Consider the following 17,815-nt stretch of genomic DNA (forward strand, 5'->3'; position numbering starts at 1 on the left):
ATCAGGAATGACCTTAACATTACTCTAAATAATGTCATGTACCTTTACCGGGCATTTCTGAGATGTAGTTCATTTTCCAACTGGAGGACCAATTGTGATTTTCGATGACATTGATATATGTAGTTTGCTGTGAACTCTCTATAGTAATTTGCACGGTCGATTGTTTCATCTAATGTCGGGGGAAAGGGAGGGGACACACAGACTGAGATCTTGAAAATCCTTGTGATTTTTTGAAGGTCTTCTATTTAAATCAGTGTCAATGTGAAGAAAAGCAGACATGCAGATATGTCCTCATGTCATGGTGATATCAACACCTACCAAAAGATGTATTTCTGGTATATTGGACTGTTTAGAGTTTAGCTATATCTGTGAGTCTACCAATCAATCAAATATCATTATTCTCTGTAAATTAATTTAGTTATATTCAATATGGCTCTCCATCCAAGTCTTAAAACACATTTGTGGGGAAAAAAAAAGAACAAACACTGTTTAAGGTAAATTCACATTAATTTTTAAGGCACTTGACAGCAATTAGTTTCATCTTAACATTAACAAAAACAAAAAGAAAATGTACTTCAAAACATTTTGTAGTTTACTAGTTTCACAGTAACATTTTCATGATATTTTGAGGCACTTTAAACAACCACACCATTAATAATCAGCATTATTCAATTTGGTACCCAAAAATGCATTAAATACAGTAAACAAAAGAGGAGGAAAAAAACAAGACTGTCTGAAACATCATGCTTTTATGAGAATGTATAAATAGAACTGCACTCATAAAATGTCATTTTCTACTGAATGAAAGACATAGCAAATTGCAGCAAATAATTAATTTGAGGTGATAATAGGTCTGTTTGTGTAAAAAAGGTGACGTGGACAGAGTATGACTTCTACTTCACAGAACAGAGATCAAGGGTTTAATTCCTTCCTGTGCAAAATTTGAATGCTCCTCTCTTCCCTGCCCGCGTTTTCCTCTGGCCATTCTAGTTCCCGCCCACTTCCTAAAATATATGCAATGTCTCGTGGTTGAACATTAAAAAAGTCTGTAGGTTTGACTGCGAGTGTGAAAATTTTAATTTGTCTATATGTGACTTGCGTTTGCCCACCTATAGTCGGCTGGAATTGGCTCCAGCACACCCGCGGACCCTCAAGAGGATATGCCGAACAGATAACTAATAGATTTAGACTGAGAGGCCATATGAAGGAATTTGAACATCTGTGTACGAGAGGTGATACAACAAGCTAAATAATTTTGAACTGAGAAACAAACATTTGAGCACTACATCCTTACAAAACCCGAGTTATTGAACCAAATTAAACGTACAATCACCAAGGTATCTTATGGCTGCCATAAGGTAATAATTGGACACAAGTGTCTGTCTGCATGTAAAATAGTGAGACACTACGGAATAATCAAATATGCTCACATTAGTCAGTCTCTTGCCGGTAATGCAGAACGTAGTAGTCATGGACATACATCAGGACGGCAAATGGTTGACCGATTATGAGTGAAATCCACACTGCTGCGTTGCCATAGTTTCCCCGCAGGTAATGTCCAACAAACCAAGCTAATGGGAGCTAATGAAAAATAATAAAAAACAAAGATGTTTATTCAAAATGGGAAATAAGTTCTGGTACTTTATCTCCATTAGAGATCAAATGTGTAGCGATGCATGTTAGGTGGGCAAGGTTACATATTTGGTGGCTTAAAATTGCAACACACCTCAAGATAAGGAGGTTGTGTAACAGATTTCTAATAGACAGGGGTAAATACTAATAATGCAATAAATGCAAAATTTAATAAATTTATGAAACATTAACACTTTTTCTAGAATAACCTTATTTTTTGCATGTGATTATGTGCACAAATAAATTGTGAAAATCACTAAAAGTATTACTTTTTGGCAAATTGAACCAAAAAGGGTCATTTAAACACTTGTAAAAGCTCAAGGAAGATCATGCAATTAAACTCACATGATGGAAAGACAAATATGTAGCGTATATCAATGATATTAATACATACATTTATAACATTTGGATTCAGAATGAGATTACCTGAGCCATCATGCCCATAAAGGCCCACAGACGGAACATCCTCAGTGGGACACTCACCAGATACTAACATAGTGAAAGGGAAAACACATTGAGTTGAAAATTGACATCTGCTTCTAAATGTTTCCCTGAGCTCAGGGTTAATTCACAGCCTCAGATATATACCTCATGAAAGAATGCTGACAAGAAGAAGACGGCTGACTGGCTCACCATCTTATTAAAACCTCTCCTCAGCAACGGCTTGTAAAAGTGCCTGCAAGAATAATAGGAAGAATATATATATATATATATATATATATATATATATATATATATATATATATATATATATATATATATATATATATATATATATATATATGTATATATATATATGTATATATATATACATATATATATATATATATATATATATATATATATATATATATATATGTATATATATATACACATATATATGTATATATATACATATATAAATATATACATATATATATACATATATATATACATACATATACATATACATATACATATACATATATATATATATATATATATATATATATATATATATATATATATATATATATATATATATATATATATATATGTTATGCGGCCTAGTTGTTAGCTCGTCAGCGTCACAGTTCTGGGGTAAAGAGTTTGATCCCAAGTGGTTCCTCACTATGTGGCGTTTGCATGTTCTCCACGGGCTACCGTGGGTTTTCTCCAGGTACTCCGATTTACTCCCACATGCCAAAAACATGCTTGATAGGCTGGTTGAACACTCTAAATAGCCCCTAAGTGTGAGTGTGAGCGTGAATGGTTCTCTGTCTCCTTGCGCCCTGCGATTACCTGGCCAACAATTCAAAATATCCGTTGCCTGGTGCCCATAGTTAGCTGGGATAGGCTCGAACACACCCCGCGACCCTTGTGAGGATGAGCGATTCGGAAAATCAATAAATGAATATGGTATTAAATTGGTAAATCACAGAGCAGTAACTCTCCCCACCATATGAGAATAGCAGATAATTGCCACCTATATTATCATGAGAACCTGCCTACGTTTACATGCAGCTTTAATCAGGTCAAGTCAAAAGTCTCTTAATTATTATGATCTAAACCAAGGGTGTCAGACTCGGGTTGGTTCGCGGGCCGCTTTAACGTCAACTTGATTTTACGTGGGCCGGACCATTTTAGATATAATATTTAGATTTTTTTTAATAAATGGATTAAAAGAACTGGATTAAAAGCCCTGAATATTCAGTTTTTTTATAGATCTAAAACAATGTTTATTTTAGCTTTTTTTATATATTTTTAGATTTTACTAAATTTAACTAAATACACAGAAAAAAATGATTTAAACATTACAATTATTGATTTAAAAGGGGGGAAATCAGGAAATTTAATATACATCTATACTCTTCATTTTAATTTGATCCTAAAACAGAAAGTCGGCACTCATGATTTACTTTCCCGGGTCACACAAAATGATGCGGCGGGCCAGATTTGGCCCCCGGGCCGCCACTTTGACACATGTGATCTAAACATTCCGATTAATCAATTTACATTCATAGGAATGCAAGGGTTGTACATTAATTGAGATTGTCCTGTTACTGATTTACTGTTTATTTTCCTGATTGGAAAAATGAAGCAGTGAAAGGAGATGTTTTTGTTTTGCACGAACCAAGCATCTTCATGCGAGAAAACAAAACTAACAACATCTATAGAAAATTTCCTCTCTCGCTTAGCGTTTCCGTGTCTCTACATCCTGCTAAGTGCCTTGCCATCACTCTCTGTTTCGACTCGTCTACCCAATTGTCTCGGGGTCCCACAAGGGGGCCATACGAATATTTCGGATCAACAAAATGCTCTCATTGTCTCATTTGGTACCAAAGTCAACCCAAAGCGTTTGTCTTTACAAGTGAACATTAATCATGTCTCCCCTGAAAAGGGCAACCAAAGACAGTGGTAAGATACGAATGCTTGGAATTGATATTTAAGGAAAACATAAGAAGAAAACCTGAAAACAGTGTGCGCAGTAGAGATCTTTGAATAAAATATGTGCTTTAGAATTCTACAAACTGGTAACTCTTTGTATAGGAATACCAATGATGTCATGCACAGTCTACTTGCGTCAAACCAAATGCTTCCCTGACTTTATTTTGCTGAATTTTGCCGCTCCTTCTTCAAGTTTAAGTGTGAATAACTCACCGGAGACACCACTTGTGAACGGGGATGTTCCAGTTCTGCCAGAAATATGTCACTGACTCAGAGTTCCTGAAAGATGAGCCGGCAAAAAGGATACTAAGGCTTTACAGAACCTAAATAATGGATCAGTCAGTATGACACTTTCATTAATACTGACAGAAAACGCTTCCTGTCAGACATTTTTAATACCCTTTCACACCTCCTAGGCTTTGGAAAATGATCAAATGTCACTCACGATGTTCAGAGCCACAATTTAGTACAATGACACTTTACCACGCCAAAGAAAATTAATAAAAATAAAAATAACAAAATCCGCAGAGGCTAATATTTACCACCAGTCTTGGTAGAACTGACGGTCTCCGAAACGTAGAAGCTCTGCCGTGAAGTTCAAAGAAGAGTGAAAGAACCAGTAGAAAAACATTAACCAAAGCAAGTGGTTTGGAACCTTTGGAGAGACGGAGTGATCCACACACAGTGAACATAAGAAGAAGAATAGAAGAATGTATGGTGTGAAAAAATACAAAAATGAACAGCTTGATATGTGTTATCTGCAAAACACAATACAACAAATAAATCTTGTGTCACTCACAGCCAATCTCAAGAGTCTCTCAGCCATCCGAGATAGATCCATGTCCTACAATGAAAGAAAAATGAAAAAGCAGGAGTAGCAATGCTTGAAGCTATCAAGAAACTCTTTGACCTACTCGATTCTCACCTCCAGTGGCTTCATGGAACTTTGAATGATAGGAATCATCCACTAGAAGAGAGAGAAGTAAAAACGGTAGTGTTTACTATTACGACTTAAAGTGTGCTATAATTTTCAATTTCATAAAGAGATAATGAAGTTATTATAAGGCAAATGTACCTGCTGAGTTAGACCCACTAACATCTGAATGAGGAATAGCTGCAGACAAACATAATAAAACATAAAACACAAATATGCCATTTTATTCATTACCACCCAACCACAAAATGTACTATTCATAAACACGCCACAGAAGCCATCCGTGACCTGTTATTTTCCCTCAAATAGTAATTACTGTCTAGATTTTTATGCAATCCAATTTCCTGAAATCAAGTCACGTAATACATAATAATTACTGGTGAGTAAAATCTCTCCTACCATCTCAAAAAGTCTTCTGAGCAGGAAACTCATTCGGATGGTGGGAGAACGGGGGAAGTTGAGCTCGTAGCAAAGAGTCGGAGCAAAACTAAAGTAGTAAAGGTCTACATATACACAAACATTTTAAATATATATTATAAATAAACTGGAACAAAAATAAGCAGCCAAAAATGCCTTTCTGTACCTCTTATTGTAAGGTTACCAGGGTAACAAACTTTAAGGTCGTTTCCATTAGAGTAGTGTGATGTTGGACCTGTGGAGGAAAAAAAATACATGATTTATTTATCCCTGAAAAAATACTGAATAAGAGATGCTGCAATAACATATCCCTAGCAGCAGATGTCAGTGGAAGAACATGCGCCAATGATTACGCCACTGTGTCTCTAACTTACAAGACAGTGACCTCGCCAGTTTCTTGGCCTTAATGACGCTCATCTCCCGGCACCACATGTTGACTTCCTTGTAGGAGTAGAGCTTTAAGAAGAGAATGGTGTAAGTACCGAGCACGATCACACCTCCAGCTGAAGAAGAGTAAGACAGGATGACAGGAGGCACATTAGCATTCAATGCGCTGAACTGCACAATGACATGTACAGTGCACCAACAATAGTTTTAGTCTGACTACAATTGAGCCGCATTCACTTCATCTCATGAACTAATACAATTACGCACATGCAGTAAAGATTGCGAATGAAGATTTTTGCACCAACGGGGTCAGATGCAGGTCAGAACACCTGGCGTCAAATAACAGCCGATCCTATTTGTTTCCCATCTGTCTCTCTGGCTAACGTCGCCTGCGGACAGCTACTGGGGATCATAGTGACACACACCTGATAATGACGTAACCATTCTATCCTTGCCATAAACTAACAGTGGCAGAAATATTTTTGGTGAAATGTTGTGCAAAACTCAAAGATCAACGGTAATCAAAGTATGAAATTTGGGGTGGACATGTTTTATCATAACAAAGACTGTAGTTTGGCTCTTCTATCCCTTTTCACAGGCGTCTATGTTCATGTGCACATACTGTTGGACGTATACTCATACAGCACACTCACACACATACACACGCACACACACCTGCCCTCTTGTACTGTCCTTCCGGTGTGAACTGCAGAGCGAGGAGGAGAACAGACAGATGGGCTGACTCCTTTACTCATTCACCTCCCAGTAAGAGGAGAAGACAGGACCAGAGGGAAGGGGGGGGGGAGAAGGGACCAAAAGCCGAAGCGACACTTTCTGCCTTTTATGGTGTTTGGACATTAAACTAATCTCAAGGCCAAGTCAACATCTCAGAGCAATACATGCAATAGAACAACCAAATTACCATGCATTTGCAAGAAACCCATTATCGGCTTCATAATATGTCTCATAAAATTATACATGGCTGCACGAGAGCGATGACTAAAGGACCGCAGCAATGCCAAGAATCTGTACTCATCATACTGGAATATGTTAATGGTGTAAAACTTTTGGGGGTCAGGCGACAACAGTAACCTTGATGAGGATGTTATTTACATCTGTCAGTTGATTACGAGGAAGGGCAAAACAACTTTAAAAAGCTGTGCGCCCAGCCAAAGGTTGGGATTTCTGTGCACAGGTTTCTGGGAGGTCTGTAAATACACACACGCACACGCTTTGCAAAACAGACCTGCACATCCTGGAGACTAAAGCATTGCTATAACGGGTCATTGTAGTCATGACAATACAGGAAGGGCAATTCCTCAAGCAAGTCACTAAGACTAGTCCACCTACATCTAAAGGTGGATGGAGAACAGGTGGCTACCAAATGACAAAAAGCATCAGAAAATTTTAAATAATAGTACTATTTGTTTAGTATTGATGATGATGTGAAATATAATGTCTACGAGTAAAATAATGTTTACACACTGAAAATGAAACACTCCGAGGAGCTGACATTTTCAGACAAATTTGAAGTCAAATACTCCTGAAATAAATTACTAGATAATTTTGCTATTATTTATTATCTGAGTCAGATTTTTTTTAATGATTTGCTTTTCTATGACATAATGTTTCCCTATTGAAACCTCATTCATCCACATGCATTAACGCTATTGTTAAACCCACAGAAGATAGAAAAAAACAAAGTGACAGATAATACCTTTGGAAAGAAAAAAAGATATTTAACAGACATTATCAGGAGACCTATTTAAACATGGATTTATTGAGACAGGTGATTCTCATGCACTAACCCCCTTTGCATAATATGCAGTGACTAGCTTTCAAATGAGGAAATGAAGCCTTCAAAACTACTTCACTGTTTGGAGAACAAGCTCTCTGCATGTAAAAACGAGCCTTTGGACTATTTCGAAAAAAACAGGAAGAAGAAGAAGTTACTGAGGGCCTCCACATCTACAAATACAAGTGCACGGAGACGTCACACCTGGTGGCTAAAAGTATAATTATAATTATTAATTTAACAAAAAAAATCATGGTTTATATCACAGGTGTCAAAGTGGCGGCCCGGGGGCCAAATCTGGCCCGCCACATCATTTTGTGCAGCCCGAGAAAGTAAATCATGAGTCCCGACTTTCTCTTTTAGGATCAAATTCAAAATAAAGAATATAGACGTGTATTATATTTCCTGATTTTCCCTTTTTTACATCAATAATTGCAATTTTTTTAATCCAAGTTCAAAAAGCATTTCATCTAGAAATAGCTATCTAAAAATATTTTCTGTTTTCCACTTTAATATTGAACATAACTTTAAAAAGACGTTTTCCCCCACTAAGGAAAAAAAGCTCAAATAAACATTGTTCTAGATCTATGAAAAAAACTGAAGATTTAGGATTTTTGATCTAGTTCTTTTAATCCGATTTAAAAAAAATTATATCTAAAATGGTCTGGCCCACATGAGATCGAGTTGACGTTAATGCGGCCCGCAAACCAACCCGAGTTTGACACTCTTGGTTTATATGTTGGTGGACTATTTTTTATTTTATTGCATTCATCCGCCACACGTTAAAGGAAGAATGCATCCGTAAATACATTTGTATTGGTACCCCCTTTCACGTCAGGCCTTTTTCTCTATACAGAAATTGAATCACAGTCAAGGGGTCAGGCTCATACAGTTACATCTACAGAATTTTGGATTTAGTGCATACCCAAAGTGCACTGACTGATTGCAATTTAGAGAAAATGTTAGACTTTGTAGGCTTTGTGAAACTACGGTACATGAAAATATAGACTAGTCAGCTGGGTTTCGTACTCCCGAATAGTGGCAAATCCGATGTTCATAAATTGGGAATCTAGTGTACTCTCCTTTCTATGTCAGATGAAAACAATCCAGTCATGACCAACTGATCCATTATTTCACTCACCAGCTCCAATTATGTCAGGATTATAGGACACATTCTTCAATCACATTCACTTTGAAGGACAAAGACAAGTAAACCCCCTAATCTCAAATGCAAAGACATTATTTTCTGTTTTGTACATAATGTAGTAATGTTGCAGGTGCTCAGAGAGGATGGATGACAATGCAGCACTGCACTCAATTATCCGGCCACATTCCTATCTCATTAGCTACTAATTAGTAGTCTTTTTTAAAAAGTTAAAAAATATATTTTACCTGGGGTCGTGGAGGGCACTAAGAGGACCACTGCAGCAGGGAATGTTAACATAACAGCCAAATTAACACTATGGAAGAGACAGCCAACACCCTCACTGAATGACCCCTAGGCAGTAGGAGAAAGACACCAGGTCAGCACAATTGCTTGTACCTAACATCAAATATACAGTGAGATTGATCAGATACCTGAAGTATAATATATTAAGACCAGAGATGTTCATAATCTGATAATATGATTGGAAATTGAGGCCGTAATTTTCAGACGAGTCGACTTGGGTTAAAAAAACTATTGCTTTATAAAATAGTTTTTACCATTTTTAAGTATTAACTAATTGGCAAAAAAATGATGTCACTAAAAACGTTAATATAATTTTAATTTTGGATAGCAAAATCAGGTCACAATTATCACAATTATGGCTTCAAAAAGGTAACATTTAAAAGGCTGACAATGTATGTGCAGAAAATAATTTGGAGTTATACTGGCAAGGGTGAGTTAATCAGTATTAAAAGATGTTTTAGAAAATGACTAATACAATAACTGACATAATGAATGATCAGTCAATGTGTGGTGTTAAAGTACATTGAAGAATGCACATTTTTTTGTGTAATTACCTTTGACAACTGTCTTTCCGTATAAAGAGCCACCATGATAAATCCGTTGGACACTGTTGGAAACAATGAAAGTCAACAAATGACATTGTCTTTCTCTACAAAGCACAAGTGTCCATACACAATAGCATGTGTCACAGATTATCATGGAAAAGATAACACACCTAGTTTTACAAATTATGGCAATGTCTTATGGGAGAAATTGAGCAACTGATTTTGTGTTCGTCTCACCCACCAATTCCTGATTGTCTCGCCAACCCCCATTTGTCTATTTAAGCCCTTTGTCATTGTCTAACCCTGGTCGGATCGTTTTTTTGTCCTCTTTATGTCCTGGTTTCACGTGCCTTCATGGTTATCTCTTCGTGCCTTGTACCTCCTTGTGTTTTCCCGGGTAAGTTTGTTTTTTTCTCTTTTATCTGTTGCTTTCCATATTGCCCTATTTTTATCTGGTAGAGTTTTGTTTGATGAAGAACAGTTTGTTTATTAAAAACACTTTAGTCCACCAATCCCTTATGTCCATCAGGTTTCCCTCCAAGTGGGTCCATTCCCCATTACAGGTAGTAGTAAAATACATTTAAAAAAATACCTCCACCGCCTCCGGTAAATTTAACAATACCAAGTGTTAAAACAAAGTAAATCATCAGGTTTAACTCCCAATTAAATGGCACAGTGAAATTCTTGCTTTGTGTGCTGTCTCAATTGTTTAGAAGGGTTATTAGCATAGCTGCAATTCAAAGCACAGAGAAAAAATTGATACAAAAGCTGTACTTGGCAAATAGGAGGGACAAGTATTGGAAAAAGTTAAGTAAAGATGATCAGGTGGTATAAAAGAGGCATATGTTGCTTTTTGTCTGTTGCAGCATAACGTATCTTTGCAGTATATGAGAATATAGGCCAAGTGGGCAGCCCTCATGAGACAAATTGAGCTGCACCACTGCAGCCGTTCACATTAAACATTGGAAGAAATATTTATGTGCCTGTTCAGGTCCATAACCAAGGATAGTTCCTAAGACACTTTCTCCTCGTGTCTATGCTGTTCAAGTTAAATTCAGTTTATTGCTAGTCTAATAGTGTACAGTATAGCTTAATTACAAAAAGGTATATTTCCTTAGGCGTCAAATCTCCATGCCAGTATTCAAATGACCTAAATATACATATATATATATACATATCTATATATACATATACATATATATATACACACATATATATACACACATATACATATATATAAATACATATATACTATATACATATATATGTATGTGTATATAAGTATATATATATATATATATACGTATACACATATATACATATATATATGTATATATATATACATATATACATTTATATGTACGTGTATATAAGTATATATATATACGTATACACATATATACACATACATATATGTATATATACATATATATACACACATATACATATAAATACATATATATGTATGTGTATATAAGTATATATATATATATATATATATATATATATATATATATATATATATATATATATACACGTATACATATATGTATATATACATATACATACTAAAGTAGATCTATGTATAGAGAATATTTACTCTTTTCTTCTCAGCACAATCCAAAGAGAAAGCCTAAAAGAGATGATGGCCAGCAAACTCTTCTTGGAAAAAGCGTTTAAATCTTAATCAATCGGATTTTGTTACCAAGAGAATCAGTCAAAAAGTATGCATTTGCAAAAAGAAACACAGCATGTTTTCTGACCATGAAACCTGTCCTGGCTCTATCCCTCAACACAGTCCATGTGAAAATAAACCAATCAGAGGGCAGCATTTTTGGCAGTAGACTAGTCAGAGAAATGGCAATGAACCATGATAGAATTACAAGGAGTATGGCAAAAAATGTGTACACATTCTCCTGCCTAAATGTAACTTATAGTGACAGAATTATTAGAATGTGTACGGATTTGGGAAAATGAAATCTTGATGTTTATATAAATATTTTTAAATTACGTATTCCACTTGTTAATATTTATGAAAAGGGTAATGAAATAAGTATTTATTTTTGCTGTATTTTGAGATCATTTCTGACGTTTGCCTTTTATAAAAATGTGGCAATTTTGATTTCATAATAATGAAACTATGAATTGACCAAAGAGACATTTAAGTATTTTTTAATTATGAAATGTAAATTCCCAAACTATCAACTGAGTGAACTATTTTCTTTCATCTTGAATACTGTCTGGACTACTTCCAAATGTTTTTCCTATAACAGGCCACAAATGTTCAAGCCACATTATTGTAAATAATGCAATTTTTTTTGCCTTTGGAGTAATATTACTTACCAATTATTAGGCACACCGCAGGCCAGCTGTAGGGATCCTTCAAGAACAAGGAAACCACTTGAATTGGGTCCACTAGAATCCCGTATCTGTTAAAAGAGAATTTTATTAAAAACATACAAAAAAGGACACCAGAGTTGTCTATTATATTGTAATGGAAAAAAGGCATCTCCCATGGTAGGCTTAGCTTGAGTTATCCAAGATGTTACAATGGCGTTAAAATGTACTAGCCCTAACCCGCGAAATGAAATGGAATGAAAAGATTATGCAGTCGTATGCTAACAAAACTGGATTCAAAGAAAAGTTTGCTTACCTTAACAGGTTTTCTAGGAAGAGACGGGCATTACTAAGTACCTAAAACAACAAATAAAAGTTACATGTACTGTAAATTCAGTACTATAGGCCCTACCTGATCATAACCCAACCATAATGTCTGTCTTTCCACAAGTGAGCACGATGCTTTTTCGGCCATTAAAACCATTAATCCAGTTATGATTTGTAGTCCAAAAAATTTCGGTATTTCCTTTGCAAAATGAATGTTTATGCTTGTGCTGTCATTTTTTTAATTAATGGAATAGGCACATGTCTCAAACCGTTTCCACCGAGGGCCGCAGTGGGTCCTGGTCTTTGTTCCAACCGATCCAGTGCCGACATTTTAACCAATCAGGTGTCTTCTAAAATAAGTAGCACCTGACTTTAATTAACTGATTACACTTGCAAAAGGTATCCTCTTGTTGAGTTGGAATGAAAACCTGCACCCACTGCGGCCCTTTGAGGACCGGTTTGACACCCCTGGAATAGAGCTTCCATTTTCTTCAATGTTCGTTCCCTCCTCATAACTTTTTCTTCCACTTCATCCCACTTTTTCCTCGTCACTCTCTTTTTAATCTCCCTTGCTCACTTTCTTTATTTGTGAATGGTTGGTGATATCTCATTACCCCACACAAAGGCTCGATGCCTGGGGATGGGACAGAAGTTCAGTAGGAATGAAGGGAAAACCTCTTGTGATGAACACCACGATCTGTGTTCAAAGGCTGGATTAGCAGCAGCCAGGCTTTGCTACAGCCTCATCCCTGGTCCCATTATTCAGTCCCTTCTTTGAGCAAATAAGAAGAAATTCTGTAAAATGTTTTGACATATTTACCTTGTGTGGAATCATTGTGCCATACCTGATAGAAATCTATGTTGTGTGTAAAAAAAAGTGTGTTTTATCTTACTTGGGATGAACCTGACCATCGTAATTTAGTCAGAGCACATTAACGAGACTATCGATTGCAAATAAATCATGCATATTTATAATGTGTTTAGGTTCCCAAAATACCAATTCTGAATAGGACAATCTGAGTGCTCTTGGAGACTAGTGATTTTTTTGTGCCTGCCCCCCCAAAAAATACATTTTTGTTCATGAATAAGTTTTCCATTAAAATTTCTGTTAGCGAATTAAGATTAGTTAAGGTTAACATAACCTTGAACTTGTTTTGTAACTAAGCTGCTTGATGGTATAGTGGTTCACTCGCTTGACTTCAGTGCAGGTGGGTGCGTGTTTGATTCCTGATGATGGTGGTTGATTTTCTTTGGACACTTCACCTTTCTTCCAAAACAACAAACCCAGAGCTATTTTCATCTTACTTTCATTCTCTATAGCACTTTTCTTCGGATAGGTTACGGGGGAGCAGGAGCCAATCCTAGCTGACTCAGGCAAGAGCCACGTTACACAATAGAGACAAGACTAGTTCACAGCAATCGCAGTTCATATACAGAAAGATAACCTTTCACACTCACATTCATACACAATAAAGAATTTATTGTCTTCTGTGCAGCCAGCAGATAGATTTTTGAAATCCTGCATGAAAACTCCACACAGAAGCTGAGAAACTCAAAGACATTTAGTGCAGGGGTGGGCAAACTGTTCCACAAAGGGTTGCAGTGGGTGCAGGTTTTTATTCCAAACCATAAAGAGGACACCTTTTCACCAATCTAGTGTCCTACAAGTGCAATCAGTGGATTGCAGTAAGGCACTTCTTGTTTTCTGCGTAAATCTCATTGGTTAAAGTGCCTTTGCTGGATCGGTCGCAACAAAAACCTGCACCCACAGCGGCTCTTGAGGACCGGTTTTCCCACTCCTGCTTTAGTGCCAACCATTCACCCACCAGGCAGCAGAATACTAGGCTAAAGAAGGACTAAATTTTCAATAAATGACTGTTTATGTGCTTGCGCTATTATCTGCTGGCAACCAGTCTTGGGTGTCTTTCAGCCTGACGGGAGGGCTACTTTTGAAATGTAACTCAAGCCGTATAGAAAATGCGTAGAGTTGTATCAACATGTTATGGTGGTCTTACCAGCATCACCACACACCAGTTTAGAATCCCTCTGTAGTTATTGTACCCACTCGATGAAGTCAACAGGGATTCTTGCGTCTTGTGGCAGCTTGATTGGGTTAAAAAAAAGTGTTAGATGAATGTGTAATTTCACTAGGACTATGTCAGATTTTGATGGCATTTTGACACGGTTGAAACAGCAACATGTAGTTAGTAGGTATTCAAGTGCTGAATTTTAACGTATTGGACAGAAAGAGATTTGCATCATCTGTGATCCTGGGTTCAAATCCAGGTCAGTCCACCTGTGTGGAGTTTGCTACTTTGCCTCAGGCCTGCGTGGGTTTCCTCCGGGTAGTCCGGTTTCCTCCCACATTCCAAAGACATGCATGGTAGACTGATTGGACACACTAAATTGCCCCAAGGTATGAGTGTGTGCATGAATGGTTGTTTGTCTCCCTGTGCCCTGCGATTGGCTGGCCACCAATTCAGGTTGTCCCCCGCCTCTGCCCTGAAGTCAGCTGGGATAGGCTCCAGCACCCCCGCGACCCTAGTGAGGATAAACCGTTTCAGAAATTGAGATGAGATGACAGATATATTATATATTTAGTCTTCTTGCAAAGGTAGATCTAGAATGATTCTCTTGCCGTCTACACTTTGGGCCATTATGCCCGAGGCTCGCTCCATTCCCTGTCTGTTCCTCCCTGTCTGTTCCTAACCAAAAACCCTGGATGACCAATGAGACACAGGCACTCATCAAATGCCGTAATTCCGCCTTTAGATCAGGGGACAAGATAAAATATAGCGCTGCCAGAGCTGAGCTGAAAAGAGGCATTAAAAAGGCCAAGGCAGCATATACCAAAAAATTGAGGAGCACTTCACAGAAAATAACCCAAAGAAGATGTGGCAAGGAATACGACATATAACCAACTACAACAACAATACTATGTCTGTTAATGCAGATGCCTCACTAGCGGAGAATTTGAACCGTTTCTTTGCCCGCTTTGAGACTGACAAATCAGGCCCGGTCTCAACACCCCCACCACCACCCTGCAGCAATACACTGACGTTCCGGGAACAGGAAGTGAGACTGGTAATGCGGTCTGTGAACACCAGGAAGGCTGCGGGCCCTGACGGAGTACCTGGGAAGGTGCTCAAAGCCTGTGCTGACCAGCTGGCTGGAGTCTTCACAAATATTTTCAATTGTTCCCTGCAACTATCCATCATTCCATCTTGTCTGAAATCTGCCACCATCATCCCTGTCCCCAAAAAGCCAACCATTGGCAGCATGAATGATTATAGGCCTGTTGCCCTCACGCCTGTGATCATGAAGTGCTTTGAAAAGTTGGTAGCCCGCCATATCAGGAATACAATCTCTCCCTCAATTGACCCTCACCAGTTTGCTTACAGGGCAAACAGGTCCACTGATGATGCTATTGCCATTGCTCTTCATACAGCACTGAGCCATCTGGAACACCCTGGGAACTACGTGAGGATGCTCTTCATTGACTACAGCTCAGCCTTCAATACCATAAAACCGGACATTCTGACTGACAAACTCTCCCACCTTGGACTATCCTCTTCAATCTGCTGCTGGATAAAGGACTTCTTGTCCAACCGCCCACAGACTGTTAGACTTGGTCCCCACCTCTCTTCCTCCATTACACTAAGCACTGGCTCCCCTCAAGGCTGTGTACTGAGTCCTCTTCTGTACTCCCTGTACACCTACGACTGTGCACCCACCCACCAGTCTAACGCCATCATCAAATTCGCTGACGACACCACTGTGGTCGGACTCATCTCAGGAGGGGATGAGTCGGCTTACAGAGATGAGGTCAACAATTTGTCTTCGTGGTGCTCGGTGAACAATCTCACACTGAACACCACGAAAACTAAAGAAATAATCTTGGACTTTCGCAAACACGGCACAGATCTGGCCCCACTCCTCATAAATGGAGTATGTGTAGACAGGGTCCAGTCCTTTAAATTCCTGGGGGTCCACGTCACGGACAAGCTCTCATGGTCTACAAACACCACGGCAGTGGTGAAGAAGGCTCAGACACGACTCCATTTCCTCAGGGTGCTCAGGAAGAACAACTTGGGCTCCAATCTTCTGAGAACCTTCTATAGAACCACTGTAGAGAGCATCCTGGCGTACGGCATCACAGTGTGGTACGCTGGAAGCACGGCGGCAGACAAAAAGGCCATGCAGAAAGTGATTAACACTGCCCAGAGGATTGTCGGCTGCTCTCTGCCCTCACTTGAAGACATTGCCAGCCCGCGTTACCTCAGCAGAGCCAAGCACATCATAGGGGACCCTTACCACCCTGGTCACAATCTGTTCCAGCTGCTGCCCTCTGGCAGACGCTATAGGTCCCACAAAGCTCGGACAAATAGGCTTAAGGACAGTTTTTTCCCCACATCCATCAGACATCTAAACTCGCGCTAACATACACACATTCCCTTCTGCGGCATATGAATAGATGTTTGGTTGGTGATCTGCCGCCTCCTAGCTGACTTGAAGGAAGGTAAGTGGCAGACAGTGTGCGGTAATCGAGAGGTAAGCGACCTGTATGTAATCGAGAGGTAAGCGACCTGTATTCACAACAGCGGAATGACAAATTACAAGTCCGTAACTTACACTTATTTAGGTCTTTTGCCGATTAAACGTAGCTTATGGAGAAGCACCATCAATTTCGTCACACGCAGTTTCTGCGTGTGATGACAAGTAGGCTTTTTTGTGTTGTGGTAATGACGACATGGCCTATGTCCGATTATTATTATTATTTCAAAGAAACTACAATCCAAAGTGGATTTCCGTTATTTTCTCACCTTAATCTTTCATTGATGTCATTTTTGCGTTTCTTTTTGTCACTCTTGCTTGTTGGCCCAGCTGCCTCAACTTTGCCGGGTTGGCTGTCTGTCTTTCTCCCAACGATCAGCGACAGTTGACCCGTCGACGACGAACACTTCTCATTCATCGGCTGTATACTAAGTCCTTTCGCTGCCGCAAAAGTACCCCTTCGCCTGCGACTTAAGGCCCCGGTAGGTTCCGATTCTACCATGGTGCCCGGGGGAAAATAAAAAATAAATACAAGAAAAGTTTTAAGCCTGTTGTTTACGCCGGTGGTTTGCTTCGAGAACTAGCATAGTTACTACTCTCTATATTGCCTCGCCCGGCCTGTGTGACTGCGCCAAGTAAATAAAAGTAGTAGTCCAGTCAGTAGTGGTACAAAAATCAAAAATCTTCCCAGAATTTGTATTTCCGCACTGTCTCAAAATAGGTAGGGGGTTGTAGATGTCACTGCAGTGTGACGGTGACGCAACACGAAGGCAGCGCTGTAATCTGACACTTTAACTACATTTTTTCTCAATTTGATGTTGCTCCTTTTTCTTTTTCTTATGTTGGGGTGATATATCTTTTTTTGATAACTACTTTTTCCCAGTTGTTTTTACTTGCTTATTTTCTTGTATCCCTAAAACATGCATTTCACGCTGTCTGCACAGGGCGGATGAAGGGACACGCCCCCTCGCCCACACATACACAACCACGCACACTACTTAAAATAATAA

At 38.5% G+C, this 17,815-nt stretch overlaps 1 protein-coding gene across 1 annotated transcript; it reads right to left on the reverse strand.

The window, feature by feature from the left end:
• Positions 1 to 488: 488 nt before the first annotated feature.
• Positions 489 to 17,553, reverse strand: LOC144073502 (diacylglycerol O-acyltransferase 1-like). Its single transcript, XM_077599372.1, has 17 exons — positions 17,075 to 17,553; positions 14,267 to 14,354; positions 12,241 to 12,281; positions 11,931 to 12,016; positions 9,597 to 9,649; positions 8,985 to 9,090; positions 5,785 to 5,913; positions 5,577 to 5,645; positions 5,393 to 5,496; positions 5,135 to 5,173; positions 4,985 to 5,026; positions 4,859 to 4,903; positions 4,602 to 4,714; positions 4,273 to 4,338; positions 2,221 to 2,308; positions 2,059 to 2,121; positions 489 to 1,581 (listed from the first exon to the last, which is right to left on the reverse strand). Exons 1-17 carry the CDS (start codon positions 17,305 to 17,307, stop codon positions 1,432 to 1,434), a joined length of 1,515 nt encoding a protein of 504 aa, XP_077455498.1. The 5' UTR covers positions 17,308 to 17,553; the 3' UTR covers positions 489 to 1,431.
• Between the last annotated feature and the right edge of the window lie 262 nt (positions 17,554 to 17,815).

The sequence above is a fragment of the Stigmatopora argus genome, chromosome 4 (assembly GCF_051989625.1).
Source record: "Stigmatopora argus isolate UIUO_Sarg chromosome 4, RoL_Sarg_1.0, whole genome shotgun sequence".
Taxonomy (NCBI): Eukaryota; Metazoa; Chordata; class Actinopteri; order Syngnathiformes; family Syngnathidae; genus Stigmatopora; species Stigmatopora argus.